The following is a 24,878-nucleotide window of genomic DNA, read 5'->3' as shown; positions in this document are numbered from 1 at the left end:
CATTATATGACTTACAACACATTGATACGTAATGATTCTTCTGATTAAAAAAAATTACAAATAGTTCCACCGGTTACAGGGTACACCATTATATGACTCTAACCTTGGAGTACAGTGATGGTGACATCGTCTTCTGTTCCACTGATCTGAAGGTCAATGGTATTTAGAGTAGAAGTTTCTCCACTGATCACCACAAGTGGAACCTTCCTGAGGAGGCGTGGTGCCTGTCTGGACACAGCTTGGATACTTAGTGAAGCCTCATCACTCAACATCATACGATCGCTTGCTCTCAACACAATCCGACCTGATTTGACAAAATATCTCAAATTAGTGGCTTATAAAATTGCCACAGAATCTGTATCATCTCTTTCACCAAGAATTTAGTACGTTACAGGATAATAAACTTGATACAAACTGTTTTTAATCAATGTTTAGAATTAGAAATGTATCCTTGTAATCAAATGTTTATAATGTTGCAAATACTACAAGTATATTAGATACATATGCAGCAAGTACCTCAAAACCTTACTGAAAGTGGATCACAAATCTAGTCCCTTTACCAGGCCTATCATATACAGTGTTAATCTATAAATCCAGGTCCTGCCTTCCCTCTAGTTTCCTTGTATAGTCTCTTACTCACTTTTACTTCCAGCATTACTGTTGTGGATGAACCTGACCTTGCCTGTGTGCAGGTCGACAAGCGTAAATGTGTCCTCAGTCTGTAGAGCAATGTCCCGCCCCATCACCGCCTTCACCAGCTCACCGTTGTCAGGGGTGCGGGACAAGACCAGCTGTAAATCCTCGACTGGTGTGTCAGGATCAGAGAGATAGAAGATGTCTGAAGGTATACTGGCGATTCCCCCCTCCTCTGTGAGGATCTGGCCAAAAATTTGTAGGATCGGAGCTTCACGGTTTTCTAGGTAAGGAGAAAGGCTACACCTCATATTTCTGATGTAGATAGTATATTGTAATGGTCACTATTATTCAAGGATAAAATCACAGATATATTAAGAAAATTTGGATGTCTTAACAAATGTTGATAAAATGCAAACTGGAACTTATGTTTGCACTGACAAATTTTCACATTCTGTGGTTCTCATAGTAATGAATTTTCACATTTTAAAACAAACCTTCACAGATCGGAGTCATGTTGTTCTAAAAGTAATGAATTTTCACGATTTATAACAAACCTTCACAGATCTGAGTCCTGCGGTTTTCATAGTATCCATGACCACATGTGTTGACACATTTGCCCTGGCGAAGGAATGTGTGACTGTTACATAGAGTACATTCAGACCCTCCCCCACACTCCACACAGTCCTGTGGACAGTCTGAAACAAAGTTACCCACCTTGGATTAGAGAAGTCATAACTTAAAGCATTAACTTTATCAAATTTCTAAAGTAAGTTTTTATCTAAATACCAAAATATATAGACTTTATCCTGATTTCATCAATTATCTAAGTCCTTTATCTGAAAACCTAAATAATGTCAACATGAACAGAGCTAGTTTACTAAAACGTAAAGAATAGAAAGTGAACCTTGTAGTGACCCTTAACCCTGGTATGTCATTGACATTTACTACAACTACCCAGGTACATGTATATTTCCTGACTGCAGTCCCAACAGCTAATGTGAAGTCAAAGAATTGTAAAGAAAGTAATATTGATTACATTTATCTTATGTAACGATAATAAATATACAAAAAATGTAGTGTAAAAATACATACCTATTTTTCAATATTGAGAAAGTAATTCAGTTGCAGGTATTATTTCATATCAATGAAATGTAAACGAAGGAATAATGATCAGTAATATATTCATTACTAGAGTTTACTCACTATCACTAGGACCTTAAATATACTCTACGTATCAATACATAATCATGATACCATTTAGTTAGTGATGTGTTATGCTTATGTTAATGATTAAATTGAGCACAGCCAATACTTTATCGTATTGTGTGGAAATGTAAAGGGGGATCATGGCACCAACCATTGTTTGGTCTTATTTGGTCTTAAAAGGTTCCATATTTAACCTTCTTTTGTATTCGTTCCTCTGTTTTTGCTTTTGATAACATAGATTTAAATTCCTTAAGGAAATATTCATAGTATGTAATTGTCAAATCCAAGATGTTAACATGTTGTTCTTTTTCTTCTAAAGTAGCCATTTTTTATTCTGATCAGTCCCAGAATAAAAATATCATAGCTAGGCCCCAAGGAGAACTGACATAGCAAATCTGAGAAAGATACATCCATGCAGTAGTTCTCAAAAAATAGCATTACAAACTCTCATTGTCTAAATCGAAGAATTTGCCAGCTATTTTAGAAGAGAACCTATATCTATCTGTATCATCTTTAAATGTATTTATCCAATATACCTATATATTTATCTGTGTTTATCCAATATACCTATATATCTATCTGTGTTTATCCAATTTACCTATATATCTATTCAATTTACCAATATATTTATCTGTATTTATCCAATATACCTATATATTTACCTGTATTTATCCAATTCACTCATGTATTTATCCAATTTACCTGTAATATTTTCTGTACTTATTCAATTTACCTAAATATGTATCTGTATCTATCATATTTATCTGTATTTATCATATTTATGTCTATTTATCATATATATCTCTATATTTGTATTTATCATGTTAATTTGTATATTATCTTTATCTATCATTAATTTGGCAGTGAGCTCACCAATATAAAATGCCATTATTTTGTAATAAGTAATGTATAGGCGCCCTGGGCTGATCACAGATAAATACAAAAGATATGTTCAATGACAGAGACACTGAAATTAACTTTTCATAATAAAGATGTTGACGTCTTGGCAGATATTGGAACTCTCCACTTCACATGTATGTCCAACAAGGTGTATGTTTTAGTAGTTTATACCTATACAGAGCTGATTTTCCCAGTCACGGTACTGATGCTGGCTACACTGGCGAACACATGTGTCTCCAGACAGCAATAGGGCGGGACCACACTTGTAGCACTGCACAGGTGAGTCACACTGCACACACCCACCACCGCACTCTGAAATACATGTTAGCACACACTCACAAAAGCTCCACACAGGTGTGTGATCTACAAGTACTATTAATTGACAATGACTAGACAGCTCAGTTTGTATAGCTCTGGTCTGGTTTGCAGATAACCATGCCAACAGGCTGTTTTAGAAGACAATGATATCAACACAGAATTCCAATTTGCACACTATACAAGAGAGACACTTCATACAGGCTTGGCAACATACATCAAGTCAATCTTACAAAATCTGAAATAAAGTTAAAATGACAGATAACAACAGATGACAGGACAGATAAAGCCATGTATTGCCAGCATTCTAATTCTCCATCCCAGGCAAGCATGAGTAACAAAGGGCCATAACTCTGTCAAATATGTCAGGGCGTGAAAACTAATTTCAACACTTGGCACTGCATAAAAATGTGCTCACTCAAAATAATTCAACGTTGTAAGATAAAAGTATCTGAAGTAAGTCCCACATGGAAATGACACATGGTGAACATAGGGACATAATTCTGTACAGTGTGAAGCATGAGGCCTGATTTCTGTCAGGGAAACTACCATTCCGAGTGGTACTCACCTACTTAATAGCCAATTATAGAAATTGATGCACTGTGAACAAAGGGCCATAACTCTGTAGGTATTGGTGTACAAGATCTGTTTTCATTATCATGCACAGCATATTGTAAGATAGTACTCATGATCCCATCAAATTACAGCAACAAAAAAAAATGATTAAGCACAGCTAAGGCATGCTATAACATCAGTTCAAATATTTCTGAGAATTGAAAACTTTCAGGAGTGATAGCCTTTGTTAAAATGCCTTTTAAGTTAATCACGTCAGGTTTTATTTAAAGCATTAATTACTGTTATTGACATGTTATTAGCACAGCATTCTATTAAAAATGACTTTTTCACCTTAATATTGATCTTACCTCACCCAAATCTCTAAAGTTCTACCTGTATCTTGCCCGATCAAAATTTCTACTATTCTACTTGTACCAGTGTTTGTTTCACCTAATCAAAATCTCCACTATTCTACCTGTAATTATCTCATCTGATTCAAATCTATTATTCTACATTTCATTATCTCACTATTCACATTTCTACTACTCTACCTGAAATTATTTTAATCACCTGACCTCAAATCTGTAATTTTACCTCTGATAATTGCACGAGATCAAAATCTCTAGTTTTACCAATAATTACCCTACCTGATCAAAACACCTGCTATTCTACCAGCAATTATCACAACTGATTGAAAACTCTTCTATTCTAGATATAATTACCTTACCTAATCAAAATATGTTTTGTTCAACCTCTACTTATCTCACTTGATTCAAATCTCTATATTGTTTTACCTGCATGTAATAAAATACACCTGCCATAATCTCACCTGATCAAAATCTCTATAACTCTACCCCTAGTTATCTCACTTGATTAACCCTTCCACCTGTAACTATCTCATCAGAGTCATGACTTACCTTTACAGATCTGGTCCTCCACATAATGTCCTATTGGACAACGTCTCATACAGAGACTATCAAACGCCACCATGGTAGGGTCTGTACATGTTGTACACACCGAATCCCTGCCACGGGGACCAGTAAAACATTTGGAACAGCCAAATTCACAACCTGATAAAAAAAGGAATGGGCCTAGCTTTTATTTCAGAAATATCACAAAAAATGTCTGTATTGTATACATCACAAACAAATCCGTAAGTAATTTAAGAAATGATTTTTATTTTTTCAACATTCATGAGGTCATAAGAACACGGAGTGTCTAGACACGTTCATCATGAATCACTAAATCTTTCTATATCTTTACATTAGAACTGACTTGATGTGTGTGAGTAAAGCTAACAATACACACAGCATTTAATACATTTGTATGTGCACAAAAATGTCTATTGTACTGACCCACACACAAATCTATGTATTGTAATGACCCATAAAAATCTATGTATTGTACTAACCCACACACAAATCTATGTATTGTATCATTGTACTAACCCACACACAAATCTATGTTTTGTATCATTGTAATAACCCACACACAAATCTATGTTTTGTATCATTGTAATAACCCACACACAAATCTATGTTTTGTACTAACCCACACACAAATCTATGTTTTGTACTAACCCACACACAAATCTATGTTTTGTATCATTGTAATAACCCACACACAAATCTATGTTTTGTACTAACCCACACACAAATCTATGTTTTGTATCAACAATTTAATGATATAATGATTAACATCACAACCTTCATGGACTTACTATGACAGGAGCCATCTCTCTTCAGGTACTGGCCTTCAGCGCATGGCATGCGACAACGTCCCCTCTTACTGAGCCGAACTCTCTCTATACAGGAGGTACATTTGGTATCCTCAGGACCAGTACATGTATGACAGCTTATGTGACATCCTGAGCACAGATAATCGTCAGAGTGAATTTGAGTAATTTTATTGTTGACAGGTAGCTGAACAATTATAACAAAAGTAACAGCAGTAAAACACCAATGTCTTAAATCTAAATGGTATGTGTAGAATCACCATGTCTATAATCTTATCATTTGTATACCTATCAAAATATGCTCCTACGATCAACAACTTACGCAAACAAAATCCATCAGCGTGGGCGTAGAAGCCATTAGGACATTCAGACAGACACTGTGTCCGATGAAGCACAAATCCTGCGAAACAACTGGTACACGACCCTCCATCACCCGAACATGTCTTACAGGTTGGTGGACACTCTATGAAAAGTGAAAAAAATATTTAATTACACAATGTTGTAAATTCAAAGTAATTAATCATTGCATAACTCATAAAAAATCACTGACACTCTCTGGATGTGTAATTGTGATTTTTACATATTTAGACATTTCTTGTTCTTAATTCACTTACCTGGCCACTCCTTGTCCCTGAGTTACTTACCTGGTCACTCTTTGTCCCCGAGTTACTTACCTGGTCACTCTTTGTCCCTGAGTTACATACCTAGACACTCCTTGTCCCTGAGTTACTAACCTGGTCACTCTTTGTCCCTGAGCTATATACCTAGACACTCCTTGTCCCTGAGTTACATACCTAGACACTCCTTGTCCCTGAGTTACTTACCTAGACACTCCTTGTCCCTGAGTTACATACCTAGACACTCCTTGTCCCTGAGTTACTTACCTAGACACTCCATGTTCTGAGTTACATACCTAGACACTCCTTGTCCCTGAGTTACATACCTAGACACTCCTTGTCCCTGAGTTACATACCTAGACACTCCTTGTCCCTGAGTTACTTACCTAGACACTCCTTGTCCCTGAGTTACTTACCTGGTCACTCTTTGTCCCTGAGTTACATACCTAGACACTCCTTGTCCCTGAGTTACATACCTAGACACTCCTTGTCCCTGAGTTACTTACCTGGTCACTCTTTGTCCCTGAGTTACATACCTAGACACTCCTTGTCCCTGAGTTACTTACCTGGTCACTCTTTGTCCCTGAGCTATATACCTAGACACTCCATGTTCTGAGTTACATACCTAGACACTCCTGGTCCCTGAGTTACATACCTAGACACTCCTTGTCCCTGAGTTACTTACCTAGACAGTCCTTGTCCCTGAGTTACTTACCTGGTCACACCTTGTCCCTGAGTTACATACCTAGACACTCTTTGTCCTTGAGTTACATACCTAGACACTCCTTGTCCCTGAGTTACTTACCTCGACACTCCTTGTCCCTGAGTTACATACCTAGACACTCTTTGTCCCTGAGTTACTTACCTAGACACTCCTTGTCCCTGAGTTACTTACCTAGACACCCCTTGTCCCTGAGTTACATACCTAGACACTCCTTGTCCCTGAGTTACTTACCTGGTCACTCTTTGTCCCTGAGTTACATACCTAGACACTCCTTGTCCCTGAGTTACATACCTAGACACTCCTTGTCCCTGAGTTACATACCTAGACACCCCTTGTTCCTGAGTTACATACCTAGACACCCCTTGTTCCTGAGTTACATACCTAGACACCCCTTGTTCCTGAGTTACATACCTAGACACCCCTTGTTCCTGAGTTACATACCTAGACACTCTTTATTCCTGAGGTAGTAGTTTGATTGGCATGCATCAACACACTGGCCCTCCTGGAGCACCTGCCCTGGGTTTGAACAGGACTGACATTCTTGGCTTCCTGGCCCCACACAGAAGCTACAACTGCTGTGACAATCTGTTAAGCAAAGTAAATTTTAACATTTTCTATGCAAAGTCTTATACAACACCAAAGTATCAGACTTACAGCCATCTCAAATATATGTTTTAACATGATTGTCAATATTATTAGTTTGTATGTAGAATCCCTACTCCCCAGTCTAATTAAGTCTGTGCCCCATCACAGACAGTTTGTTTGTTTCGGCTTGCTTACCAACACACTGGCCACCGTCCTGGAAGTAGTTCCTGTCACACCTAGGTACACACTGTCCATTCCTCCACAGCAGTCCTGGCTTACACTTCACACAATGGTGGCGTGTTCCATCTACACAGGTCTGACATGTCTCATGGCAAGCTGACAGCACACAAAATCAGACAAGCTCCATTTAAGATGTCCTAATGCTTTACAGCAGTGAGTTAAAACCTTAACCCTGTATTATATTGGGGTCTAATTTAAAAGATATCAGGTATATTGGTCAGTAGGCACAAAGATGAACATTTGCACTAGTTTTGGTCCAAATTAACAAGTGTAGTGGGCAAAACTTAATTAACAAATATCAAGATCATCTCAAATTTTTAATCACAATGGTAGAGAAGAGGATGAGGGTAAACTTATTCATGTGTCAACTGTTTCATGAAACTTAAGAATGACTAGTTTTGGGTCTCAATGGATTGAAGTTTAAATACAAACCCTGACATTGGCTGTTTCGAGTAGCAAACATTCCTTCCGTACAGCCAGGAACACATCTACCATCCTCCACCAACATGCTGGACACATGACACTTGGTACACTGCTTGGGGTCATCAGGAGAACAGGTGAGACACATGTCTGCACATGGCACTGAAATTATTATAACAGATATCGTATAGACATATATATATCTGAAGATCCTCTCACAGTTCTAGAGACGTAAGATTGACCCACAGTTCTAGAGACGTAAGATCGACTCACAGTTCTAGAGACGTAAGATCGACTCACAGTTCTAGAGACGTAAGATCGACTCACAGTTCTAGAGACGTAAGATTGACTCACAGTTCTAGAGACGTAAGATCGACTCACAGTTCTAGAGACGTAAGATTGACCCACAGTTCTAGAGACATAAGATTGACTCACAATTCCAGAGACGTAAGATCGACTCACAGTTCTAGAGACGTAAGATCGACTCACAGTTCTAGAGACGTAAGATCGACTCACAGTTCTAGAGACGTAAGATCAACTCACAGTTCTAGAGACGTATCAGATGAAGAGGACATGATAAAGAAACAGTCAGAGTAATCTAGACCTATTAGGATTAGCTCAAATTGAATCCATTACATACTTGGTTCACACTGTCCACAGCATTCTCCTGGCTGAAGGACGGACACACTTCCCTCCGGACAGACTGGACAGGAGTTCTGGTAACATACTGATTCTCCATCCTTACAGTTACATACAGAACAGGGGTCTGGGTGCCATGTCTCTCCATCCTTAAGACAGAAAAACAGACTGAAATATTCCACAAGCTTCAAAACATTACTATTCCAAACGGGGTTGTATAAGGAAGGGGGTCCTGAAGAGAATGTATAGAGATAGGGGCCCTGAGGATATTGTATACAGATGGGGTCCTGAGGATTTTGTATACAGATGGGGGTTCTGAAGAGAATGTACAAAGATAGGAATCCTGAGGATATTGTATAAGGATGGGGGTTCTGAAGAGAATGTATAGAGATAGGGGCCCTGAGGATATTGTATACAGATGGGGGTTCTGAAGAGAATGTATAGAGATAGGGGCCCTGAGGATATTGTATAAGGATGGGGGTTCTGAAGAGAATGTATAGAGATAGGGGCCCTGAGGATATTGTATAAGGATGGGGGTCTTGAAGAGAATGTATAGAGATAGTGGTCCTGAGGATACTGTATACAGATGGGGGTCCTGAAGAGAATGTATAGAGATAGGGGTCCTGAGGATATTGTATACAGATGGGGGTTCTGCGGATATTGTATAAGGATGGGGGTCCTGAATAGAATGTATAGAGATAGGGGTCCTGAGGATACTGTATACAGATGTGGGTCCTGAAGAGATCTTATACAGATTAGGGGAGGTCCTAAGGATATTGTATATGGAAGGGGGTCCATAAGAGATTCTAAGATAATAATTTATAGGTAAAGAAAGAGAAAATGATAAAACTGGTAAGGAAAACAAGAGAAAGGTGGATGATTGGTGATAACTATGTAACAAGCCAGGCTGAATGCAGGCCCATATTACCTTGTAGTTGTCACCAGCAAAGTCACAGTTGGGTGGTTCTACACATTCGGGACAACACTTGCCTGGGGACTGCACCAGGACCTGGTCCTATAGATAAAAGAAATACATCACTTACATAACACAATGCATTGTAAGCAATATCAATTCCATTGTGGTTTACAATAACCAAATCCTGAGACACAATTTTCAGTTTTTGAAACATATGTACCTAGCATCTTAACCAATGGGTCTGAAATCTGAGGTTTACATAAGGAACAGATCTTGTTGTTCATTTGTAAAACATTAATAGGTGTCCTTAAAAATAATCCCAATGGTATGGTGGATTTTAATAAATACCTTTTACATATCACTTGTAAAGAGAGAATAATTAAGTTGTGGTTAAAATAGAGCTGTATAATACATGTTACAAATGAGATGTAACAAAACAATGATAATAGGTTGATAAGATACTCCTTCCTAATGCTATATTTCACCTCTGTAGAGTCACTATCCCCACTGGGTGAATGTAATCATGTCAGCATGTTTGTGTGTATTGTTTATACTTGTATACTGATGAACCAAAACAGAATTGAATTGTCCTAGATGTATAATAGAAGATGTATCGGTGTGTGAAGATCCAAAATCTTCATGGACTGAAGCAACTAGAGTGATGAGAAAGGTTTTCTTAAAATAGTAATTGGTAACCTTGACCTTAAAACCATTTAGTCCTTTATCATAGTGTTAAATTTGACCACTAGATGGTCAGTATAGAAAGGTTTACCTGTACATAACTGTCTAAACCTCAGATAATGTTCAATATTGCCAGCTTTACCTGTACTTACCTGTGTACACCTGAGATAATGGTCAGTGTAAACCAGTTTACCTGTACTTACCTGTGTACACCTGAGATAATGGTCAGTGTAAACCAGTTTACCTGTACTTACCTGTGTACACCTGAGATAATGGTCAGTATAAACCAGTTTACCTGTACTTACCTGTGTACACCTGAGATAATGGTCAGTATAAACCAGTTTACCTGTACTTACCTGTGTACACCTGAGATAATGGTTGGTATAACCAGTTTACCAGTACTTACCTGTGTACACCTGAGATAATGATAAGTATAAACCAGTTTACCTGTACTTACCTGTGTACACCTGAGATAATGGTCAGTATAAACCAGTTTACCTGTACTTACCAGTGTACACCTGAGATAATGGTTGGTATAAACCAGTTTACCTGTACTTACCTGTGTACACCTGAGATAATGGTCAGTGTAAACCAGTTTACCTGTACTTACCTGTGTACACCTGAGATAATGGTCAGTATAAACCAGTTTACCTGTACTTACCTGTGTACACCTGAGATAATGGTTGGTATAACCAGTTTACCTGTACTTACCTGTGTACACCTGAGATAATGGTCAGTATAAACCAGTTTACCTGTACTTACCTGTGTACACCGGAGATAATGGTCAGTATAAACCAGTTTACCTGTACTTACCTGTGTACACCTCAGATAATGGTCAGTATAAACCAGTTTACCTGTACTTACCTGTGTACACCAGAGATAATGGTCAGTATAAACCAGTTTACCTGTACTTACCTGTGTACACCTGAGATAATGGTCAGTATAAACCAGTTTACCTGTACTTACCTGTGTACACCGGAGATAATGGTCAGTATAAACCAGTTTACCTGTACTTACCTGTGTACACCGGAGATAATGGTCAGTATAAACCAGTTTACCTGTACTTACCTGTGTACACCTGAGATAATGGTTGGTATAACCAGTTTACCAGTACTTACCAGTGTACACCTGAGATAATGGTCAGTGTAAACCAGTTTACCTGTACTTACCAGTGTACACCTGAGATATTGGTCAGTATAAACCAGTTTACCTGTACTTACCTGTGTACACCTGAGATAATGGTCAGTATAAACCAGTTTACCTGTACTTACCTGTGTACACCGGAGATAATGGTCAGTATAAACCAGTTTACCTGTACTTACCTGTGTACACCGGAGATAATGGTCAGTATAAACCAGTTTACCTGTACTTACCTGTGTACACCTGAGATAATGATAAGTATAAACCAGTTTACCTGTACTTACCTGTGTACACCGGAGATAATGGTCAGTATAAACCAGTTTACCTGTACTTACCTGTGTACACCTGAGATGCTCACAGACTGCTGTGTGACACTGGACTTGTCCATTTTGACACATACAAAACTCACAACTGGACACATTCCATATGTCACCATGGTACCGCATTGGTCGTTCAGTCACACATGCATCTGTGAAATTCAAAGTCTCAAATGAAAATCCATTCAAACCTGTAACTGCCATGATAATCAGTTATGGGCTGGAATTACTCCAATAGCTTTCAATTTTATTGGGCTATGGGCTGGCAGTACTCCAATTGCCTTCAATTTTGTTAGTCTATGGGCTCAAATTACTCCAATAGCTTTAAGATTTGTTAGGCTGTAGGCTAAAATTATCAAATCAAAATATCCCAATATCAGAGTTATACTGGTATAGGCTGATGGGACTGTATTGATATCACTGGATAATTATCAAGGATATATCTATAAAGCATCTTAGAATGTAAACAGTCACAGCATATTGCATCTAAAGCTTCTAGACTGACAAACTGACAGAGGGACAAATATCTCCTACAGGCAAGTATTCTATCTAAAGTCTCAAGAGAGACAAACTGACAGAGGGACAAATATCTCCTACAGGCAAGTATTCTATCTAAAGTCTCAAGAGAGACAAACTGACAGAGGGACAAATATCTCCTACAGGCAAGTATTCTATCTAAAGCTTCAAGACTGACAAACTGACAGAGGGACAAATATCTCCTACAGGCAAGTATTCTATCTAAAGTCTCAAGAGAGACAAACTGACAGAGGGACAAATATCTCCTACAGGCAAGTATTCTATCTAAAGCTTCAAGACTGACAAACTGACAGAGGGAGAAATATCTCCTACAGGCAAGTATTCTATCTAAAGCTTCAAGACTGACAAACTGACAGAGGGAGAAATATCTCCTACAGGCAAGTATTCTATCTAAAGCTTCAAGACTGACAAACTGACAGAGGGAGAAATATCTCCTACAGGCAAGTATTCTATCTAAAGCTTCAAGAGACACAAACTGACAGAGAGAGAAATATCCCCTTCAGGCAAGTATTCTATCTAAAGCTTCTAGACTGACAAACTGACAGAGGGAGAAATATCTCCTACAGGCAAGTATTCTATCTAAAGCTTCAAGGGAGACAAACTGACAGAGGGAGAAATATCTCCTACAGGCAAGTATTCTATCTAAAGCTTCAAGACTGACAAACTGACAGAGGGAGAAATATCTCCTACAGGCAAGTATTCTATCTAAAGCTTCAAGAGACACAAACTGACAGAGAGAGAAATATCCCCTTCAGGCAAGTATTCTATCTAAAGCTTCTAGACTGACAAACTGACAGAGGGAGAAATATCTCCTACAGGCAAGTATTCTATCTAAAGCTTCAAGGGAGACAAACTGACAGAGGGACAAATATCTCCTACAGGCAAGTATTCTATCTAAAGCTTCAAGAGAGACAAACTGACAGAGGGAGAAATATCCCCTTCAGGCAAATATTCTATCTAAAGCTTCAAGCGAGACAAACTGACAGAGAGAGAAATATCTCCCACAGGCAAGTATTCTATCTAAAGTCTCAAGAGAGACAAACTGACAGAGAGAGAAATATCTCCTACAGGCAAGTATTCTATCTAAAGCTTCAAGCGAGACAAACTGACAGAGGGAGAAATATCTCCTACAGGCAAGTATTCTATCTAAAGCTTCAAGCGAGACAAACTGACAGAGAGAGAAATATCCCCTTCAGGCAAGTATTCTATCTAAAGCTTCAAGCGAGACAAACTGACAGAGGGAAAAATATCTCCTACAGGCAAGTATTCTACCTAAAGCTTCATGCGAGACAAACTGACAGAGGGAAAAATATCTCCTACAGGCAAGTATTCTATCTAAAGCTTCAAGAGAGACAAACTGACAAAGAGAGAAATATCTCCTACAGGCAAGTATTCTATCTAAAGCTTCAAGCGAGACAAACTGACAGAGAGAGAAATATCTCCTACAGGCAAGTATTCTATCTAAAGCTTCAAGAGACACAAACTGACAGAGGGAGAAATATCCCCTTCAGGCAAGTATTCTATCTAAAGCTTCAAGCGAGACAAACTGACAGAGAGAGAAATATCTCCCACAGGCAAGTATTCTATCTAAAGCTTCAAGCGAGACAAACTGACAGAGAGAGAAATATCTCCTACAGGCAAGTATTCTATCTAAAGCTTCAAGAGAGACAAACTGACAGAGGGAGAAATATCCCCTTCAGGCAAGTATTCTATCTAAAGCTTCAAGAGAGACAAACTGACAGAGGGAGAAATATCCCCTTCAGGCAAGTATTCTATCTAAAGCTTCAAGAGAGAAAAACTGACAGAGGGAGAAATATCCCCTTCAGGCAAGTATTCTATCTAAAGCTTCAAGAGAGACAAACTGACAGAGGGAGAAATATCCCCTTCAGGCAAGTATTCTATCTAAAGCTTCAAGAGAGACAAACTGACAGAGGGAGAAATATCTCCCACAGGCAATTATTCTATCTAAAGCTTCAAGAGAGACAAACTGACAGAGGGAGAAATATCCCCTACAGCAATGTATTCTATCTAAGTTTAAAGACACATTACATGTGTTGAAATGATTATGACACTCAACTGAGCAGTGTGAATAGACAAGGTTCAACACCTTTCTCCTTAAATCATAGATAGATAGAGCTTTAAGCAAAACAGAATGTACACAGTATATAACCTTTTTGATTTAGAAATCACTTTTAAAAAACATTACACAGGATTATAAGGACAGACTGTCTACCGAAAGGGCGGAAGGGATCGGGTGGGTGGAAGAGAAATCAGCGGGAGACAAATTTAATGGGGAAGGGGAGTGAGGTGTTACATAATCAAGCATAAATTTTGTTTCTACAGTAAATATTTAACATACAGCGAATGTTGTTCTCTCATCAGATAACATTCACTCACTGTTTATAAATTTCACACTTGAGAGGGTGGGAGGGAAAGGGGGATGGATAAGGTCGAACATACACAACTGTCTGTCCAAATTATCAAGATTAAGCTCTTAAATCACATACTTGTATTTTTTTACAAGGCATTAGGAAAAAGTATATCCAGACTTAAATCAATTGTTACGAGGTCAGACAATTCTAGACAGTAAGATTCCAACAGACATAATGTCACTTTGAAATGAAATCTGATGATTACGTATGCAATCTGTTGATATTTACAAAAGATAAAGTCATTAACAATAAAATAACCATTAGTTGTAAATAAAATGTGTTTTGAATTGATTCATGCACCATTAAACCACAGACACAGCAAAATCCTAAAATCTTTTTTTCAAAAAAATAATATTCTGTCAGCATTATATTATTTTCTAACCTGGAAACAGATATAATGCCAGAAGAGAAACCTATTTAATCACTTTCTTTTGGTGGGGATTGGATTTCTCAGAGTAGATATAAAAAAAAACAAAAAAAGATTAACTTGGAAAGACTCTTATGTAAAATCAACGTCTTAAAGAAAAGAAAAGCACTTAAACTTATTGTCTCTAGGTAGACACATGCTTTTCTTAGTATATATATTTATAGGACAGACACTTACCGTCTCTTAACAGACACATGCTTTTCTTAGTATATATATTTATAGGACAGACACTTACTGTCTCTAGGTAGACACATACTTCTCTTTGTATATATATTTATAGGACAGACACTTACTGTCTCTAGGTAGACACATACTTCTCTTTGTAGATATATGTATAGGACAGACACTTACTGTCTCTAGGTAGACACATGTTTTCCTAGTATATATATTTATAGGACAGACACTTACTGTCTTGAGGTGCACAAGTACTTTCCTTGGTATATATTTTTATAGGGAAGACACTTACTTTCTTTCTAAGTAGAAAAATACTTTTCTGTGTAGATATTTTTACAATGAAGAAACTTACTCTCTCTTGGTAGACACTCTGTACAGCATTCACCCTCCCGAGTAATATTCATTTCAGTCTGGAAAAACACAATAAAAAATGAAAAAAAAAACTACCATAACAATGGAACAATGTAAGTTTCACAATTTTTCATATGAAACCAGCAATAAAAATTACCATAAAAATTTCAATGAAATATTAATGTGAAAATTAAAATGCTGATTTGAATAAAACTTTGATTGAATGCCACAATGTCTTATGTCTATGTATTTGACTACTTTTGTATTATGTTTTAATTATCAACTTTATGTAAATATCTAATAGTTATCATGTTTTTATTACTTCACATTACTCAATTGTGACTCTGCACTTTAGCTCAAAAAATCTATAATATGTAGCATGCCCTAGTTATCATTTGAAGCATTATCAATGAGAAATAAGACATATGATGTCTACTTCTGGTAACTGGGGCCATTAAAGGCATAGTCATGAAATAATGTCTACATCAGGAAACACAACGTACCAACAAAGAGATATGTGTATGTCAATTCTAGTAAATAGATCCTATTTACAAACACTTATCAAACTTTTATCAAAACTGAGATCTAGTTAAATATATTTGTGTTAGTCAGTAGGTTATGTCACTAAAGTTCATAAGATGTAACACCTGTGCACCTGGGCTTACCTCATTTCTCAGGTTCAGCTATAGGTATACAGGTACAGGTATTTTAAAGAACATGATATAAATATGAATATATGTTGACTCATTATAGTCTAAGTCCAGGATCAATCTCTTCTTACAAGGAATCAAATTTGTGACACTTTCTTTTAATGATACAACATGTTACCTCAGACACTGGTGTTGGACAGGATTGTAATCAACAAAAGATCAATATTTCTATGTCTTATCAATATTCACCTAACAATATCATTTGATTTGATCCGTTAGTGTTGTGTTGGAATGAAATGTGTCCAACTAAGATGATTATTAGGAATACAGACTAGTAAATGTGTGTAAGACATGAAAACCCCCTCATACGTAGAAGGATTGCAAAAGTATATAGACTGAAAGGATAAAGAAATGCAACTTATCTAATTGTAAAATATTTTGTATTGAATATACGTAGCCGTGTAAAAAAGAAAGAGAAATATTAGGTTACCTTACCTAATCCCCCAATAAATGTTAAAAATCTCTCATCTGTGACAAAAAACCAGGAATTTAATCGTTGCATGCTATTGAGATGAGATCCTGAGGCCTCGTGTTGTGCCCTCATTATAAGGCACCATTTGACCTTTCAGTATGATAACACTAGGCCAAACATTGCAAGGGTTTGTAGGGACGTTCTTGTAACCCTGTACATTGTCCCTATACATTGGCCTCCATAAAGCCATGACTGGTCTGCAATCCAACACTTGTGGGACGAATTAGACAGAAGAGTTCAGAATCAAGCACACATCCCATATAACCACCACCTATTGGCCATCAAACATACAGAGGAACCAGATTATTCCATAACTCTGAAAAAACCACCAATGGCAGGTCAGAAATTTGAGGACATTACACCTGCTTCAGTCCAACTCCAAGAAATATTTTCTTACCTTGGCACATTTGAGTTCAGGCATGCATTCCTTTGAACGACAGACCGTGGCACCATTGATACACACACAGTATGTACATGGGTCTCGTTTCCATTGGTCACCGTCCTGGGAAGAAACCAATATATCATCAACATCTGATTGCCAGTCCTTTATTTACCAATATTTTACAGTATTCTTGTATATATAGTGACGATTTGATATATACATGTATTACCTGTGACATCATGTAGAATAGTACAAAACAACATTTCAATAGTTTTACCACTGATTAACCTACCTGTAGATTACTTTAAATATGTCCCTGTAATTTACAGGACATTCTATATATATTGTCCTGTGAGTAATTGAGATTATCACACATCAACTGTAAACATATTACTACACATATTACCTACACATATTACTACACATATTACCTACACATATCACCTACACATATTACCTACACATATCACTACACATATTACCTACACATATCACCTACACATACACCTATCACATCAAACATAATGAAAATAAAGGTGATCAAGGAACATATTGTAATGATCATATGTTACATATGGTGTAGGACTGTCAGAAAAACTAGAGGCACATACAGTGTCATATGTGAGTTAAGACTGTCAGATAAACTAGAGACACACATCCAGTCTCACATGTGAGTTAAGACTGTCAGATAAACTAGAGACACACATCCAGTGTCACATGTGAGTTAAGACTGTCAGATAAACTAGAGGCACACATCCATTGTCACATGTGAGTTAAGACTGTCAGATAAACTAGAGGCACACATCCAGTGTCACATGTGAGGTAAGACTGTCAGATAAACTAGAGGTACATCCAGTGTCACATGTGAGGTAAGACTGTCAGATAAACAAGAGGTACATCCATTGTCACATGTGAATTAAGACTGTCAGGAAAACTTAAAATCAGATAGATGTATTGATTTTGAATACATCAGAAGAAATGATGAACAAAAAGCAATGGGACGGTTGTTATATATGCCTTTAAAAGCCACAGTGACACAGAAAGATACACTCTTAATATTTCTGAACTTGAAAAGTTTTCTTCATTTTCAGCATACAAACTTGAAAAAAATCTTACTAGGACAGAAAAGACTGACCATGGAGTCAGCGAGTTGTAAAATTGTCCTTCCTGTGACATTCTCCTTATACTAATGGGGTTCTGTGTAAGCTATACATATAATTATAATCATCGTGTTTAACTAGTCATGAATATTATTGATAATTATCAACCTGGCATCAATGATGAATAGGTCTCAGTCTTACTTGCCAATATACATTAAAATCTAATTATCAAGCCCAAGTTTCAAACTTTTTCAAAACTTTATTTGTTCTAGAATAAAAGTTCTTATAACACAACCAGTTGAAGATTTGAGTGTGCTGTTTCAATGACTAAATGGTCACTTTCATCAGAAAAATGATTTTTCTGATGAAGATGACAATGAAGTCATCAAAATATCACACTCAAATTTTCCACTTGTTGTGTTTTAAAGAACTTAAATTCTATTATTACCAACATAACCAACCCGAAAAAAAAGTTCTGAAATATCTTGGTTCTAGTATGGTTTTTTGTCTTATTTTTAACATGCATTCTAGATATCAAGGTTTATGCAGTCTGAATGTATATAAAGCAAAAGGCCCAACAATGGATCACCTTACAGTAAAGTCCTGTAGGAGCTTTAATTGTGACTACAACAATTACCAGAAACACTCTTATCACTGATAAATTACCAAGATTACTACTAAACCAATAAGACTTTTTTAATTTGAGCTTCTGAATACTCCTCTGATACTTCAGCTCAGTCGCACCACTAGAACTGCAAGAGTAGTTTAAAGTGGTGCAGTGGTGGCCATCTTGGATTTTGAACCAACTCAAAACTCAGACAAGTTTCAACAAAAGCTGTTTAATCCTGTTACCTAATAGTGACCAGACAACAACACATTTTCAGTGGACACCAGTGGATAAGAAGAAGTTTAAAATGAGTTTAAAATCCTTCATGTATTGTTGACCAACCTCAAAAAATACAACATTTTTTTGTAAATCATAGGATCATTTCAGGGAAGTTTCAATTAAAACTCACTGGTGAAACTTGAAAAGTAGTTTGAAATGTGAACAGTTTTATACATGATGGACAGAGCACAATGTATGACTCATGTTAAACAACACATACATGAAAAATGAAACAGACATTTTACATACTTCTTTAAAGGAGTTAATATGTCCAATTGTTTTCTAATAACAAATATATTGTTTGCTCTGGACTATCAATGTTGAATCTGAAATGTACATTTCCCCTAAAATAATGACAGATGAAGGTAAACCCTTGGTATACACAGGAAGTCTGTCTGTGTACCTATTTTGTATTGTACATGTTGGTCTATACAGGTATCCCCCATGCAACATGGTGGATCTGTGTACCTACCTTGTATCATATGCGTTGGTCTGTACAGGTAGCCCCTACACAACATGGTGGATCTGTGTACCTACCTTGTATCGTATGCGTTGGTCTGTACAGGTAGCCCCCACACAACATGGTGGATCTGTGTACCTACCTTGTATTGTACATGTTGGTCTGTACAGGTAGCCCCCACACAACATGATGGGTCTGTGTACCTACCTTGTATCGTATGCGTTGGTCTGTACAGGTAGCCCCCACACAACGTGGACAACAAAAACCAGGTGCTCTCTCCATCTGTTGATCCTGAATTAGAAAAATTTATTAAACTTTAATATATGAAATTGATCCAAAGTTCCAAAGTATGTCAAACAATCATTACACTAATTATATATCTTGTAGTACTGGAAAATCACAGAAGTACGGTTTTTTTTATTAACAACTGATGTAAATTTGCCAAGAAACAATGACAGGAGAAAAGAATTTATATTTTTACTTGTCAAAAAGCAACATCAGATGAATGTGAATTTGTACTTTATACAGATTTTGACATGGAGATATACTTCAGACATTCTTTTATTACTGATGTAATTAGCTAACTGTACAGCTAGGTAGAGTACTTCCATTGACAACACTGGGTGAGCACCAGATGTAGCTTCCTAACTGTACAGCTAGGTAGAGTACTTCCATTGATAATACTGTGAGAGCACCAGATGTAGCTTCCTAACTGTACAGCTAGGTAGAGTACTGTCATTGATAATACTGGGTGAGCACCAGATGTAGCTTCCTAACTGTACAGCTAGGTAGAGTACTTCCATTGACAACACTGGGTGAGCACCAGATGTAGCTTCCTAACTGTACAGCTAGGTAGAGTACTGCCATTGACAACACTGGGTGAGCACCAGATGTAGCTTCCTAACTGTACAGCTAGGTAGAGTACTGTCATTGATAACACTGGGTGGGCACCAGATGTAGCTACTGAACTGTACAGCTAGGTAGAGTACTGCAATTGACAACACTGGGTGGGCACCAGATGTAGGTACCTAACTGTGCATCTAGGTAGAGTACTTTTATTTATAACACTAGGTGAGCACCAGATGTAGGTACCCAACTGTACAGCTAGGTTGATTTCATAGACAGAAAAGTTTGGTAGATCGCACACTGAATGAACACTATTTTGGAAGGTTTTTACTTTTTTGGTCAGAACTTCCACGACTTATTTAGTTAGCATTAATGAACCCTTTGTAGCTGTACAAGATGTGACATATTACATACTTCATAGCTGTCCTGACCTAATTCTTGTTTTTAATACAAAAAAATTCTGGTCATAAATCTTCCAACTAGAACACATATCACTTCCAATTATCTTCCATCAAGTAGGACACCACAGAAAATCCTGTCAGAAATCTGAACTAAATTCCCCAGGAAAACACTAATTCATGACTGCTAATGGGGAAGGCCTACCCCATTGATCTGAGCATCATCTTGGTCTGTCTCTGAATCTTTGACAGAGAGAGTGCTGGTGGTGATATGGGACATACTCTGTGCTAGAGACATGGCTCCAGTGGTCTCCTGTGTAAGTGCCTCTCATGACAAGCACACAATACAAAACATGGCCTGGCCTGGGTTGCTCTCATTTAGTCTGGTCAGATTGCATTGTTCTGGTATCAAACTTTGGTCTTATCTGGTCTGTCCTCATCGCTCTGGCCCAAAAGTTTGGTCTTGTCTGGTCTGTTCTCATTGCTCTCGCCCAAAAAAGTGGTTTTGTCTGGTCTGTTCTCATCGCTCTGGCCCAAAAAAGTGGTTTTGTCTGGTCTGTTCTCATCACTCTGGCCCAGAATATTGGTTGTGCCTGGTTTTATCTCATTGGTCTGGCCCAATAAATTGGTCTTATCTGGTCTCACATTAATGACTTTATTTTTAATGTTTTTAAAAATAGATATAATACCAATCAATGACAACCCATCGTTTGTACAAGTTATCTACAGACAGCTCTTTAAATATAAAGACAACTATTTAGTTTACATGTACAGACAACTATTTCTTTTTCATAGCGTAGATTGTGACTGCAAGCATATAAAAATATCCCTCTATCATCATATGTCATCATTATCATTACCTGATTGTTTAAACAGGGTTAATACATACAAAACCTCAACACCTTAAAATCTAACAATTAAACACAATATTTTTGTTTTTATTCAGATATTTTAACCTAATGGTACTCCCTAACTTCTCTCTATCAGAACACAAGCACTTTCTGATATGCCTATATTGAGGCAAAAGTATACAACAATATAAATTTGTGTAGAGAAAAAAATATGAATCTGAGTATCATTTCTTTACAGTTATAATGCTTCATCTTCTGTCACCATTTCTCCAAAGAAAACACCTACTTTTCCTATCTACACCCAAGACTTATGACTTATCCAGTCCCAGGATATTGTGTCCTTGTCACAACAATGATGTTAAACATCCATCATGTTCATACTAATGCTATCTTCCATCATAGTTTGTTTTACAAATTATCACTTCAATACATTACCTGTTAGGTATGGTACAGTAACACAGTGATTTACCTTTGACCTTGAGGTGATGGTCCTAATACAGTTAGGTATGATATTGTATCACAATGATTAACCTTTGACCTTGAGATTATAATCCTAATACAGTAAGGTATAATATTGTAACACAATGATTAACCTGTGACCTTGAGGTGATGGCCCTAATACATTACGGTACAATATTGTTATAACATGTTTTATTTTTTATTTAGAACATGCCTACTACAGAAATCTACTGTCTTCACATAGTAACAGTAACCTCTATTTCAGTAATTCATTTAGAAGTCACTTCACAGCTATACCCTCCATGGAATGTTAATCCTGTTTGCTATGGAATCACTTTGACAGTGAGTTCCCAGATAGTACTAGTGTCAGATAAATATGATATTGTCTGGCAATATTGCACAAGTAATAAATCATCATTCTTAGGTAATAAAGACATACAAGTGTAGACAAACAACACAGGTGTTTCCTCCACTCCACACTGTAATAGCTTCCTAAACTAGCTGTGAAGAAGAAACAGATACCTGTATGTTCTCCTCACCCAGTGTCACACACAGTTATCTGCCCACTTAAAGATAGTTTATGATCCTAACTGAAGGTTAACAGAAAACCGAAGTATTACAAAATCAATATGAGGTTTCACTTTACCATCTGACTTGGCTATAAACATCAAAACCTCCACACTGGAATGTTCTGTTGGAATGCATCTTAAAACTGTCTTCTTGAAATAATGAAGGTCACACAAAAAATGTGTGTAGCCTTTACAAAATACATTGTCGGGTAAAAAGTCGGAGTAATCAACATGGCTCCCACAGTTCTGACCATTTCATTAATCATTATCAGGACTTTAGGTCCTTCGTATGACCATCTATTTTTATTCAAATGGTTTAAAGAGACACTACACAAGTCACAATGAATCTACTGAGAACTTTCTCATGTAAGGGAACTGAACCTTGCCTTCTGTAAAACTTTAAAGAAAAAGTTTAGGGAAGACCAAACATTTTACAACACACAGGGGTATGATAAAGGTGGTGACATTCCACGTAATAAAATATATGTCAACTTTTAATTTTCCCTCATAAATAGTCTCAGATATATATTCCTGTTTTCTTATCCATATCAGTGATAAATGTACAGTTTGACCAGAAGAAAACTTTAATAAACGTAGTGAGTAGGATCTCAAGCTTCATTTAGAACAGTGACGATATATATATAAAAGATATATTCGTGAGGCTACATCAACAAACAAAGAGTGTGCCAATATGTGGAAGAGTAACTACAGTGACTTGGTTATAACTTCAGAATTTTCATTCTGTGCTAACGAATCATTTACCAGTAGCAATATAACTAGACATCAAACTATTCCGAAGGTCTCATTAAAGTATCCTATCAATATAGATTTTTCAGGGTGTCGAGCTGTCAGAAGACCAAAGACAGCAGCAGAAGAAACCAATATTGAATGTTTATCTCACTTTTATCTGTGTCAAAACACCTTTAAACTATGTTCCGCGTAAAGATGGTGCAACATCTCACAGTAGTTTGTAAGTTTCAAGTGCATTAGTCTACATCAGCTAGACAGCTATATATCAACATTTTCTATAAAGCATATCTACAAGCTGTCAGCCTTAATTGATACGCTATGTACACTTGAATGGTGAACAACCAGGGACACATAATCTGGTACCAAATTCTGCCCCACCCCTACATATCTCTTCTTTAATCCACTCTTTCAGCAGACAACCATGTTTTTATCTATGCTGTCTTGAACACTACATTCCAAATTTAATCCAGACATCCATCAGAATATTAATTAAGTCTAAACTGCAAGATCATATCTAGAAACTATCAAACACATTGCTTGAAAATTTCCTCAGTAATGAATGATAATTCATTAAACATGTTTTGTATATTCAGTGCTCAAATATTTATGGAGTAAAGAATTATTTTCAAGTTCACAACCTTTCAACTGTGAACCATGAACCTTTTAGCTGTAAACCATGAACCTTTTATCTGTAAACCATGAACCTTTTAGCTGTAAACCATGAACCTTTCAGCTGTAAACCATGAACCTTTTAGCTGTAAACCATGAACCTTTCAACTGTAAACCATGGACCATTCAACTGTGAACCAGGGACCTTTCAGCTGTGAACCATCTTAATGTAATCAATAAGCTTTTTAGTTGTAAACCATGAACCATTAAGGTGTAAACCATGAATTTATCACCTGTAAACCATAAACTTGGAGACAGACTAAGGATGGACAGGTAAAATTCTACCTACCTGAGGACAGACCAAAGGTGGACACTGTATAGGGTAGCAGGTTGTTTGGCCATCTCGACACACACACTTAGCACATGGAATAGGCTCCCATTCTGATCCATCCTGGTGCCTTTCTCCATCATAGGAGCATGAACCTGTGATCAAAACATTGTACAAATGTAACTTTGTATGAAGATTTAATATAACATTGTAAACGAAATCTACAAACATGTACCTGTAGGTACATTGTACAACATGAACCTGTAGGTACATTGTACAACATGAACCTGTAGGTACATTGTACAACATGAACCTGTAGGTACATTGTACAACATGAACCTGTAGGTACATTGTACAACAGTAACTGTAGGTACATTGTACAACAGTAACATGTAGGTACATTGTACAACGTGAACCTGTAGGTACATTGTACAACAGTAACATGTAGGTACATTGTACAACATGAACCTGTAGGTACATTGTACAACAGTAACTGTAGGTACATTGTACA

At 37.0% G+C, this 24,878-nt stretch overlaps 1 protein-coding gene across 1 annotated transcript in view; it reads right to left on the bottom strand.

The window, feature by feature from the left end:
• The window catches only part of LOC132554927 (extracellular matrix organizing protein FRAS1-like), an 88,156-nt gene that overhangs the window by 45,024 nt on the left and 18,254 nt on the right, over positions 1 to 24,878 (bottom strand). The window contains exons 8-24 of the mRNA XM_060219256.1: positions 24,389 to 24,522; positions 19,765 to 19,848; positions 17,127 to 17,231; positions 15,549 to 15,606; positions 11,645 to 11,778; positions 9,501 to 9,587; positions 8,574 to 8,721; positions 7,946 to 8,095; positions 7,469 to 7,609; positions 7,130 to 7,273; positions 5,670 to 5,810; positions 5,333 to 5,479; positions 4,530 to 4,682; positions 2,914 to 3,054; positions 1,191 to 1,331; positions 641 to 916; positions 104 to 304 (exon numbers count right to left, since the gene is read on the bottom strand). Of these exons, the coding sequence (XP_060075239.1) occupies positions 104 to 304; positions 641 to 916; positions 1,191 to 1,331; positions 2,914 to 3,054; positions 4,530 to 4,682; positions 5,333 to 5,479; positions 5,670 to 5,810; positions 7,130 to 7,273; positions 7,469 to 7,609; positions 7,946 to 8,095; positions 8,574 to 8,721; positions 9,501 to 9,587; positions 11,645 to 11,778; positions 15,549 to 15,606; positions 17,127 to 17,231; positions 19,765 to 19,848; positions 24,389 to 24,522 (2,385 nt within the window). The remainder of the gene's footprint in view (positions 1 to 103; positions 305 to 640; positions 917 to 1,190; positions 1,332 to 2,913; positions 3,055 to 4,529; positions 4,683 to 5,332; positions 5,480 to 5,669; positions 5,811 to 7,129; positions 7,274 to 7,468; positions 7,610 to 7,945; positions 8,096 to 8,573; positions 8,722 to 9,500; positions 9,588 to 11,644; positions 11,779 to 15,548; positions 15,607 to 17,126; positions 17,232 to 19,764; positions 19,849 to 24,388; positions 24,523 to 24,878) is intronic.

Source organism: Ylistrum balloti, unplaced genomic scaffold, assembly GCF_031769215.1.
Source record: "Ylistrum balloti isolate Yb309-2 unplaced genomic scaffold, AGI_CSIRO_Ybal_v1 Utg370450, whole genome shotgun sequence".
In the NCBI taxonomy this organism is placed as follows: Eukaryota; Metazoa; Mollusca; class Bivalvia; order Pectinida; family Pectinidae; genus Ylistrum; species Ylistrum balloti.
Note: the sequence above shows the minus strand (reverse complement) of the source record. Positions and strands in the feature narration are given on the sequence as shown.